The sequence below is a fragment of the Eurytemora carolleeae genome, unplaced genomic scaffold, assembly GCF_000591075.1.
Source record: "Eurytemora carolleeae unplaced genomic scaffold, Eaff_2.0 scaffold481, whole genome shotgun sequence".
NCBI classification, from domain to species: Eukaryota; Metazoa; Arthropoda; class Copepoda; order Calanoida; family Temoridae; genus Eurytemora; species Eurytemora carolleeae.
This window is the reverse complement of record NW_019396461.1, coordinates 2,550-14,982: the sequence shown is the minus strand read 5'-3', so window position 1 is coordinate 14,982 and position 12,433 is coordinate 2,550. Positions and strand designations below refer to the sequence as shown.

Sequence of the window (12,433 nt, the reverse complement as noted above, 5' to 3'; positions counted from 1 at the left end):
GGATCAGACTGTATGCTTCATATAGGTTGAATTTACTTTTGCTAAAGAGCGGAGGTGTACGCCCTATTAAAAAAATCGTTAAAATCTATTTTTTAAAATTGGGAGTGCAGCTTTGTGTATAGCTTTACTCAGGATTGAAATTATAAATGATTCTTACAAATATAGAATATACGATACACTCATTAAACGCTACTTCTATAAATACATAATACAATACTGACCTAGTAGAATATATTTATATTTATGTATATTACCGGAAAGGAATTGAGTTTTTGCCACAAACTCAATTTTCTAATCTCTATTATGCCTCTGCCACCTGATTGTGTAAACCGATGATGAAAAATATTCTTCCTAGTAATATTAAACTAACTATTTACAACTCTTTATCATTTATAGAATATGGATTTTCAGCCTGAGGAAGAAACAAATGTTCGGAAATGAAACAAATTAACATTTTTCAGAAACGCGCAATAAGATTAATTGATAATTCAAAAGGCCACGTTTTATAGTGATCCTCTTTTATTTAAGTATAAGATTAATGATCTTGTAGACTTTAACCAAGCTATATTTATGTATAAATATACACATACTATTCTTCCTGCATCTTTTGAAAACAAATAATTCCCCTCCCCGTCTTCCCCCCCTGTTCTGTAGCTAGACAAAGATTACTATTAAGAAATCTGTCCCTGAAATCATAAAATAAATGAATTCCCACGATAAAACCTAGAAAATACAATAAAATAAGGTCACACAACCCCTCCCTGTACTAAACAAAGACTCCCCATGTTCTTACTCTATCTTTGATTTAATGACGAGTGCCCCCGGCGGCGGTATGAGAAAATTTCTTTCTAACACCGTAAATTGGAAACTTACTTTTAATTTTTACGTTTATTGAGAAAATGTTGCAATCTATGATTTAAAATTTTAGCTTTTAACTTTTAATTTTCCAGTCGTCTTTTCATATCATTCTTCAATAAAAATAACAGTTTTTTTCGGATTTTTCTATATAAATTCGTAAATATTTATTAGGATTGTTGACATGTATCAAGTATATTGTATTGTAAGTAGGTGCAGATTATATAGGATTGTAAAGTAGGCATAGAGTAGTTAGGAGTAGAGAGTATATAGGAATATAGAGTAGGTATAGTGTATATAGGAGTATAGAGTAGGCATAGAGTATACAGGATTAGAAAGTAGGTATGGAGTATATATGAGTAGGTATCAACTCAAGTATATAGGATGGGAGAGTATGTATAGAGTTTATAGGATGAGAGAATAGGTATATAGAGTATATAGGAGTATAGAGTAGGTATAAAGTATATAGGAGCAGAAATTATATTGTAGTATAGAGTATATAGGAGCAGAGAGTATATTGTAATAGAGAGTATATAGGACAGAGCCTCAAGGTATAGGTATATAGAGTATATACAACATATAGAAGTAGAGATTACGTAGAGAGTATATAGGGGTATAGCGTATATAGGAGTAGAGAGTATAGAGTATGTATAGAGTATATACAACATATAGAAGTATAGAGTAGGTATAGAGTATGTAGGAGTGAGAGTATAGAGTAGGTATATAACATATAGAAGTAGAGAGTAGGTATAGAGTATGTAGGAGTAGAGAGTATAGAGTAGGTATATAGAATATATATAACATATAGAAGTAGAGATTAGGTAGAGAGTATATAGGGTAGAGAGTATGGAGTAGGTATTTAGAGTATATACTATATATAACATATAGAAGTAGAGAGTAGGTATATAGAGTAAATATAACATATAGAAGTAGAGAGTTGGTAGACAGTAAATAGGAGTAGAGAGTATAGAGTAGGTATATAGAGTATATATAAAATATAGAAGTAGAGAGTAGGTAGAAAGTATAAGAGTAGAGAGTATAGAGTAGGTATATAGAGTAAAAATGAGTAGAGAGTATGGTAGACAGTATGTAGGAGTAGAGAGTAGAGAGTAGGTATATAGAGTAAAAATTAGTACAGAGTAGGTATAGAGTATGTAGGAGTAGAGAGTATAGAGTAGGTATATAGAGTAAAAATGAGTAGAGAGTATGGTAGACAGTATATAGGAGTAGAGAGTATAGAGTAGGTATATAGAGTAAAAATGAGTATAGAGTAGGTATACAGAGTAAAAATGAGTAGAGAGTAGGTATAGAGTATATGGGAGTAGAGAGTATAGAGTAGGTATATAGAGTAAAAATGAGTAGAGAGTAGGTATAGAGTATGTAGGAGTAGAGAGTATGGAGTAGGTATAGAGTATGTAGGAGTAGAGAGTATGGAGTAGGTATAGAGTATATAGAAGTAGAGAGTATGGAGTAGGTATATAGAGTAAAAATGAGTAGAGAGTATGTATTAATCAATATTTTGTATAAAAAATATATATTTTAAGTGAATGATTACAGAGCCAAACATAATAAATATTAAAAATACCAATGATCAAACATTTTTAAGATGTTGCATTTTTATTGGGGATTTTTCTATTTTCTCATTCCCCTTTTCTTCATCCTTTTATATTTAATCCATATATTTGCAAAGTTATCAAATCATTCATTTATTTCTTTGTTACGACTATGTGTTTACAATCATACTAAAATTTCGAATTTGCAAGTTTATGAGCGGGGTTTGCCCTGCAGAAAAGAATTAATTGAATTTTCAATATATTCTGAATGTGCATAAAGCTAGAAAACCACAAAATTAAATTGCATAACGTTTTATTGTAACTTTAACGCTCTTTTTACAAGTTAATGTATTTGAATATTATAATATTTTTATTAGCAATAATATCATTTCTTTTTTGGATTATAAACTTCAGCAGGTTTTATCATGATTTGATTATAATATCATTTATTGTTTCTTTACAACATTTGCTAATATTTCAACCGCAGCGTAGGGTTAAACGTTTAAAAAGATAACAATATATTACCTGAGGCCACTGTAAATTAGCTAGTAGAAGATGGTTAAATTCAATTAACATCAATGACACGACTTTGTGACCTTTTTCCTCCGCCAGTTCTGATTTTAGACACAAATATGAGAAAAGATAATTTTATTCGGATATATTTTATGGATTCACATGGAGGACGCACATTGAAGACATACATTTAGGATTCACATGGAGGACGCACATTGAAGACATACATTTAGGATTCACATGGAGGACGCACATTGAAGAAGTACATTTTGGATTCACATCGAGGACGCACATTGAAGAAGTACATTTTGGATTCACATCGAGGTTGCACATTAAAGACGGACATTTAGGTTTCACTTCGAGTACGGTCATTGAAGACATACATTTAGGATTCGAATGGAGGACGCACATTGTAGATGTTTATTTAGGTTACACATAGAGTCGTAAACGTTTAATTTAAGTGACTTTTATGGGGGAAAACTCCAGGCAAAGCTGGGTTCCCTAGCATAGTTGTTAATAAATCTGACAATTATCATACAGTATATTTTAAACATTATTTATATATGTAGATACTAGATATACTTGGTCACCGGTCGGCTAATGTTATAAATAGACAACACATACAGATTGTAGAGTGTATTGTGTACGGAGGGGAGGAAGGCCAGCCACAACAACTTCTCGTCCGAGTCACATTCTCCTCATTTTCTCGTCCGAACCACCTCGAAATCCTCGTTCTTTGATTATTATGTGTTGAAAAGTTTCTAATTCTTGAAGATAAAACTATTTTCAACAAATCTGGCCACGTTAGGGCATAAAATATGGATAGACTAAAGTATTGCAATGATTAAATTATATTTGAATCTTTAGAAACATGAGAATGATGTCAAACTTTATTTAGATAAAACTTAAAACTCTTATGCCTCTGTAATGGCCTACCTTCATGATATGAAATAAATAGAAAAATATTTGGCATACCTCTGCCTATCATTTTCCCCATGGAACCACCCGGAAAAAATCTATGGTTTTCACTATCATTAAGAAAAAAGATTTAAGTTCTATAATCTCGAAATTATTTGCGGCATTCTATACCAGAAATATCTGAAAATGCGCGCATAAAAGATGAACATTTTTAAGGACATAGAACTCGAAAACTTTTATTCAATTGAAACTATTTTTTTCAATTTATTAAAATTCAATATTTTATTTATGCCCTAACGTGGCTCGATTCTTAAAAAATTGTTTTATCTTGGAAGACTAGACACTTTTGGAAAATAATATTGGAAGGCCGAGCATTTCGAGGTGGCTCGGACTAGAAATTGTTGGAGCTGGCCTTCTTCCCCTCGTGTACGTGAGTGAGCGATTGTGTGTAAATGTTAGTACTATATTATTTGATTGACGCTTCTTAAAAATTAAACACGTATTGCGTATAACTATAACTCTTTGCGTATGAATATTTTACACAGAACGAACAAGAACTGAAATACTCGAATTTTAAATTACTTTTTTTCTATTTAGATATAGAGACATTAAACTGTAATTACAAAAAGTAAGAAAATAATTAAATTTTAAAAAAAAATTTTCCGTGAAGGTCTTTTAGGCCGTTTAGGCCTGAAAACAATTTGGAAACATATATTTCACTGATCCAGGGGGGGGGGGGGGGGGCACCCATAGCCCCATCCCTTGTATACGCTTCTCACTACTGAATTTTAAGAATCCTAATTTTTTTATTTTTCAAAAAAGCCAAAACTCCGGAGATACCCCTATATTTGTAGGTTCAGCATTAAGAAAAACATCGCTAGTTAGACACTTCTAAACTTTGTAATTTCCTATTAATGATCGCTGTAGACATTTTAACCGTGTATCAGCATTTTGCGTAAGTTTCTCCAGCGCGTACGCAAGAAGTTATGTTCCAAGGAATATGATTGAATCGCCCAGTAAACAGGAGAGGTTGGTTGTACGCACATATATACGCTTTTTTAATTTCTATTGATGGTGGGATAAAGGGACAAAATGAAGTTTCAAATATTACTTGTATCATTACTCAGCACTGCATTCAGTCTACAACTTGAAGGTAATTTCTCTAATTAATGGCACATTTTTTCTATTAAAATAAATTAATTGAGATGTTGCCAAAAACTTAAATTTTCTAAACGCGCTATATCTTTGAAACTTGATGTGTAAACTAATGATGTTTTAAATTTATATTATTTGAACTAACAGAGTTGATAGCTTCAAATATCTATGGTCTTCGAGGTTTGGTTGCAAAGAACATGGGATGAGAAATTCAGAGTCTGTGACATAGAACCATTTTCTTTGTTAACAACACGTGTAATCGATAATAACGTGTCCATGAACCGAGATCTTTTTTTTATTTCTTTGTTGGGCTTGAACTTAACATAACAATTGTTAGAACCAGTATTACCTTAAGCTAATCAAACATGTTATGTGAGAGTGGCGCTTTGTTAAAAAGCAGCATAGCACTTTCTCAAGAAAAGATCAGTAAGAGTACTTTTACGAATTGTTTTTAGCACACTTCACAGGGACTTTAAGCATACATTTTAAGTGACCCGCCATGCAAAGATTTAAATACCCGATTCACAACGGTACCCTTAAAAGCTCTACAAAAGTGAGCTGAGCATTTTTAAACCTAGAAAACTACAAAGGTCAACTGAAATTACGCTTACAGTCCCATAAAGATTTGCTTATGCAATTTTATCAAGAAATCAAAATAACTTGGAAAGCAAAAATAGAAATCTGGTCATAATTATACATCCGTCCATGTATTGAATGCTTCGTTGCGACCTTTTTCTTTTAAAACTAATCAGTAAACTCTATTGATTGGAATCCTTCATGCGAACTTGTTAGTTTTGATCAAAGTATCAATTTCAATTCATCAATATTCAATAAAACAGCATTCAAGCAGAAAAAAACAGAAATTAAAGGGAGTGTTTGCGAAAATTAAAAGGGGGTATAGGCTTACCTAATACGCTACTTATCTTACTTCTATCTATTGCGTCTATAAGGAGAAAATTGTTGAAAACGACTCATGTCGAAGAAAGTAGCGTCCATACAAATTCAGAAAGTAGCAACTCGTATTGTAAAATAATTAAGTTAATTTCAAACAAATCATTCAGATATTACAAACAATAGTCATCGATTATTTTTCGACGCATTCGTATAAAGTTAATATTTCATAATGTTTGTTATTTGTTTTATATACAATTCACTTAAAACGACTTTTTTTTGTTATGTGTCTCTGCCCGGTGTAATTATTCAAAGCATCGAGAGCTAAGACATTTGGCGGCCAACTATTTCGGCGTTTTAAGTACATTGTATACAAAACGTATGTTAGATATTAACTATATACGAATGCGTCGAAAAATAATCGACGATTATAGGTTGTAATATCTGAATGATTTGTTTGAAATTAAATTGATTTATTTACGATCCGAGTGGTATATTAAAACTTTCTGAATTTGTATGGACACTACGTTCTTCAATATAGTCGTTTTTAACAATTTTCTCCTAAATAGACGCAATAGATTGGATTCCAAATCAGATTTTGTGGCAATGACTTAATTTTTTTTTAAAATTATTATTTATTTTTATTATTATCGTTGTTGTTGATATTAAATTTGTATAGCATGATTTGCAAGGCTGAGACCTCGGACATTCAAATAAGTAGATACATTGGTAAAGAACAGGCGTAAAAAGTTCCCGGGTTGTTGTTATAATCTTATAGTCTCGTAATACGTGTTTTAAATGAAGCAAAACTTAATGAATCTCCACTTCTAAGATATTTTTTGTTGAAAATTATCCATTCTATAACTCCCAGAGTGAAACTTGAAAATTGCATGCAATTTAAGACTCACCACAAGTGGTATTATTGGTTACATCTTCAATTAACCTTCAGCAAGGTTAGGTCTCGTAAAAAGCAACAATTAGTTATGTAAAATGTAAAATTATAAAACTCTAAAAAAAATTTAAAGTCTAAAAGAGGAGCGTGCCTTGAATTCTTTAAAGTTCTGATAGTTAAAACTTTATTAGATTTATCTTCTTATACTTTCTTTCTTTCTCAAGTTTTCTTTAAAAATCAAAAACAAACATTCCTTCCTCCTTGAAATATAATAATAACTACAGAATATCAAAATTTCAGTATCTCACACATCATTTGTTATGTTTTGTTTTTATAAAGCATTAAAGAAATAATGCATTTAAACTATCTAAAGAAATTAAGTCTTTACCACAAACTCAAATTTTGTAATCTCTATATCCTTGCAACCTGATGGTGTAAAGCTTTGATATTTCAAACTTAGGTTATTCGATCCAACAGAATTAATAGTATGAAATATCTAAGGGTATCAGAGATTGAGTTGCAAAGATATAGGGATTCGAAAATCAGAGTTTGTGGCAAAGACTCAATTCCTTTTATTCTAATTTTCATCCAGGTGTACAGGTGTACAGGTGTACAGGTGTACAGGTGTACGTTGTTGTTTTTTTCTATAATGACTGCAGAAAACAAATTAAACCTCAAATTAACTTATTTAGAGATTTCAGGTCGTCATTAAAATCTGATTTATTCTGGGTTCCACCCTGTTAACATTTTATCAGGACTGAGCCCAAGATTAGTTTAACATATGTTGACTACTCATTCTATGAGGAAAATACTTGCAGTGAAAGTTAATTGTACGCATATATAATTACGCAATACTGACAACATAAATAAACAAGCTGTGTTACTCTAAACTATGGTTTCGGTGCGCACTGCATGCAGTAATTTACAGTACACTGACCAAAAGTTTGTGGGATAAAGTGGAGAGTGGCGTACTGTACACAAGTGCTTGAATATTCTTTACATATTCTTTACATATTCTTTCCGTATCCTTTCCATATCCTTTACATATCTTTTCATATACTTTACATATCTTTTCCATAAACTTTACATCTTATTTAAATATCTTTTACATTTTCTTTACATCTTCTTTCCATATCCTTTCCATATCCTTTCCATATCCTTTCCATATTCTTTCCATCTACTTTACATATACTTTCCATATCATTTCCATATCCTTTCCATATTCTTTCCATGTACTTTCCATATACTTTCCATATTCTTTCCATATCCTTTCCATATTCTTTCCATGCACTTTACATATCCTTTCTAAATCCTTTCCAGATCCTTTCCATATCCTTTCCATATCCTTTCCATCTTCTTTACATATTCTTTAAATATCCAATATATATTCTTTACATATCCTTTACATATACTTTACACATCCTTTATATATCCGTTATATATCCTTTTCATATCCTTTCCACATACTTTACATATCCTTTCCATATCCTTTACATCTTCTTTACATATCTTTTACATATTCTTTACATACTCTTTCCATATCCTTTCCATCTCCTTTCCATATCCTTTCCATATTCTTTCCATATACTTTACATCTTCTTTCCATATCATTTCCATATTCTTTCCATGTACTTTACATATCCTTTCTTAATACTTCACATCTTCTTTCCATATTCTTTTCATCTACTTATATATCCTTTCCATATCCTTTCCATCTTCATAACATATTCTTTAAATATCCAATATATATTCTTTACATATTCTTTTCCATTTTCTTTCCATATCCTTTCCATATCCTTTCCATATACTTTACATATCCTTTCCATATTCTTTCCATATACTTTCCATATCCTTTACATTTTCTTTCCATATTCTTTACATATCCTTTCAATATTCTTACCATATCCTTTCCATATCCTTTCCATATCCTTTCCATAAACTTTACACATCCTTTACATCTTCTTTACATATCTTTTTTCCATATTTTTTACATATCCTTCACATATCCTTTACATATTCTTTACATATCCTTTACATAATCTTTACATATATTTTACATATCCTTTACATATTCTTTACATATTCTTTACATATTCTTTCCATATCTTTTACATACCCTTTTCATATACTTTACATATCCTTAATATATGCTTTACATATTCTTTACATATCCTTTATATATTCGTTCTATATCCTGTCCATTACTTTACATATCCTTTACAGAATAAATATCCTTTGCATCTTCTTTACATATTCTTTACATAGCCTTCACATATTCTTTTCATATCCTTTCCACATACTTTACATATCCTTTGCATATTCTTCACATATTCTTTAAATAAAATTATATTTACATACTAAACTTGATTATTTTTCAGAAACGACTGAACAGGCTGTTGACTTCACAACAACATATCAATCCCTGACTGATTCAACAGCAACAGCAGCAGTTAAAGCAGCAACAGCACCAGAGTGCTTTAGGCAGGAGAAGCTTGATAGATTACTTTCTGCAATCGAGACATTAGGACAGTTCGCTAAATATGAACAGGTATTAGGACAGTTCGCTAAATATGAACAGGTATTAGGACAGTTCGCTAAATATGAACAGGTATTAGGACAGTTCGCTAAATATGAACAGGTATTAGGGAAGGAGAATCGAATCTATTTAAGAAAGTCCCGGGAAAAAAAGTTTCTGAAAAAAAACCGGAAATAAAAACTTAGGAAAAAAATTCCGAATTTTCTCAAGTCCTTGGAAAAAATGTCACTGGAAATAAAGTCCTGTGTTTTGGATTCCTGGGACTTTTTTCCTAAAAAAGTATGGGGACTGCCAATAGAGTCTTAGATAATAAGATCACAGGAAATAAAGCCCTGAGGAAAATATATCCTAAGAAAAAAAAACGAGAAAAAAGTCTAAATCTTGTGAAATTGAGGTCAAGTCTAAGACATTTTCATAAAAAAACTTTTTTACGCATTTGTACTTTGAAAATAGCCATTCGGGTGTTTTTTATCAATTGCCTCATTTTTGCATGATTGTAAACATCCGTTGTTCCGTTGTGTTTTCTACTATAATAGGACTTTTTTCTGGGGAGGTTTTTTTTATAAAATCATACTGGAGGCAGCAAAAAAATCCTAGAAAATAAAGTCTAGAATTGATAGGACTTTATTTCCAGAGACTTTTTAATAAATGGACTTTTTTCCACAGGACTTTTTCAGTGCGAAATATTAGGATTTTTTCCGGAAACTTTTTTTCCAAGAACTTTTTTGGCGGTTACCGGAGAGTAGACAGACAGACAGTAGACACTTTCAAAGAGATACAGACCACATAAAGCAGACAGTAGAAAATATGAAACAGAGAGTAGATAATAAAAACCAGACATTAGACAATATAAAAAAGACAGAAAATAATTATAAAACAGACAGTAGATAATATGAAACAGACAGTAGATTATATCAAACAGACAGTAGACAATATAAAACGAACAGAAGACACTATAAACAGAAGACACTGGATATTGATTAAATGAATAGACATTAGACACTAGAAATTAAACTCGAGAATTGACTATTGATAATAAACAATAATAACATGAAACTTGACGATTATAAGAATAACTGTTTTATTTATTTTAGGATTTGGTTAAATTCGAGAAAAGGATGAACAAAATGGCGAAGGCAATTAGAAATAACAAAGATTATTTTATTTTTTATTTTAAGATAGGAATATTTTTCTGAAATCAACAAAATATTAGTTTCATTAATATTTTTATTGCAAAACAGGCCTTGAAAAAACTAAACCTGGAGGAGAACGAAGAAGGAGATTTTGTAGAACCAACAACTACAACAACCACAACAACAACGACCACAACTACAACAACAACAACCACCACTACAACTACCACAACAACCACAACAACAGCTGATAACGGTCCTTGTCACGATGGTTGGTTATATATTGGAAAGAACTGTTATCAGATAGTTACGGACAGGTAAATATTGTATTTAATTTATTTAAGAGGTTGGGGCTGGGTGAGCAAAAAAAAGAGGAGTATTCCCCCCCCCTTTTTTTCTCGATTTAGTATTAACTCTAAAATGTATTCTGTACAGCACAGAACACATGATAAACGTGGAATTTTATGTAATAATTGTTATGTACATTGCACAATGTATAGTATGTACATTATACAGTATAAAATTTTACGAGACGTGGAACTGTATTTGTAATGTATATATGTACGTCTAACATTTCATGTAAGGATGTTTGTACTAGTCAATACGATCTCAGTCTACTCTGATTATTCTCAGTAAGAGTATTATCAGATTATTTAACACTAAATCTGTTAGAAAGAAGAGAAAAATTATATTTATAATAAAAAGCTTAACTCTTTTTATAAACATCTTTAAAAGGTTTCTCAAATTTGGATTATTTTTCATGGAAGACATAATAATAATATTTACTAAAAATATTATTTTTGGCATGTTTGACTAATCTCGTCAAGCAGCAATTACTTTCTATCTTCTTTAATCTTCTATGTTTATAAATATATGTAAAGATACTTGTTTAACCTTCATCCGCTCTTAACTACATTTTCGTATTCTGAAAAATGGTATTTGAATTTAAATTGTAATATATCTAGTGCGGAAACACTGTGTCTATGAATATATCTATAACCAGTATATTCTATCTCTAGTGCGGGAACACTGTGCCTATGGATATATCTATAACCAGTATATTCTATCTAGTGCGGAAACACTGTGTCTATGGATATATCTATAACCAGTATATTCTATCTCTAGTGCGGGAACACTGTGCCTATGGATATATCTATAACCAGTATATTCTATCTCTAGTGCGGAAACACTGTGTCTATGGATATATCTATATATCTATATATTCTATCTAGTGCGGAAACACTGTGTCTATGGATATATCTATATATCTATATATTCTATCTAGTGCGGAAACACTCTATATATTCTATCTAGTGCGGAAACACTGTGTCTATGGATATATCTATATACCTATATATTCTATCTAGTGCGGAAACACTGTGTCGATGGATATATCTATATATCTATATACCTGTATATTCTATCTAGTGCGACAAGCTGGGAAGAGGGACGCCAGCAATGTCTACTACAAGGAGCGGATCTAGCAGAAATGAATGATATTGAAGAACAAGAACAATTTACAAATTACATCAATGAATGGCGTAAGTTTTTTTTGAACATTTTATTTTCGGAAGTTTTTATTACGGCTAGTTTTTAAATAATCTGTTCAGTGTATTTATTCTAAATATTATAACTGCAACATGTATACTGCACGTTGAAAACTTGTTTATAGGATTCTACAGTGCATGGAGATTTGATTCTTTGCTAATTTAAAAGAAAAAATATCATGGTGAACGATTTTTGAAAGGCCGGAATGCATTTTTAGTTATCAGAAAATACTTTTTATTTTCTTTCTGATTGTTCATTAAAAATTTAGTTTCTTTGCATCATTATTCATGCATAAACAGGTTAAAGACATTTTAGTCTTGAATTTTGGGACACCCTGTATTAAATTGGATCAAAACTGAACCCAGACTAAAGAGGTGTACGCATTTTTTGTACTGCAGTGTACTGTCTCTGGGCTATAAAGTAGACAAAAGACGGATGT

General features: G+C 31.1%; 1 protein-coding gene across 1 annotated transcript; it reads left to right on the top strand.

Annotated features, from left to right (window-relative positions):
- Window positions 1-4,873: 4,873 nt before the first annotated feature.
- Window positions 4,874-12,019, top strand: LOC111703721 (leucine-rich repeat-containing protein AAC1; the record flags this gene model as incomplete). The annotated part of the gene is made up of 5 exons (XM_023475756.1): window positions 4,874-4,992; window positions 9,156-9,325; window positions 10,408-10,449; window positions 10,555-10,763; window positions 11,875-12,019. Coding segments are annotated over exons 1-5 (627 nt in total), but the record flags the coding sequence as incomplete, so codon positions are not given.
- Window positions 12,020-12,433: the final 414 nt, after the last annotated feature.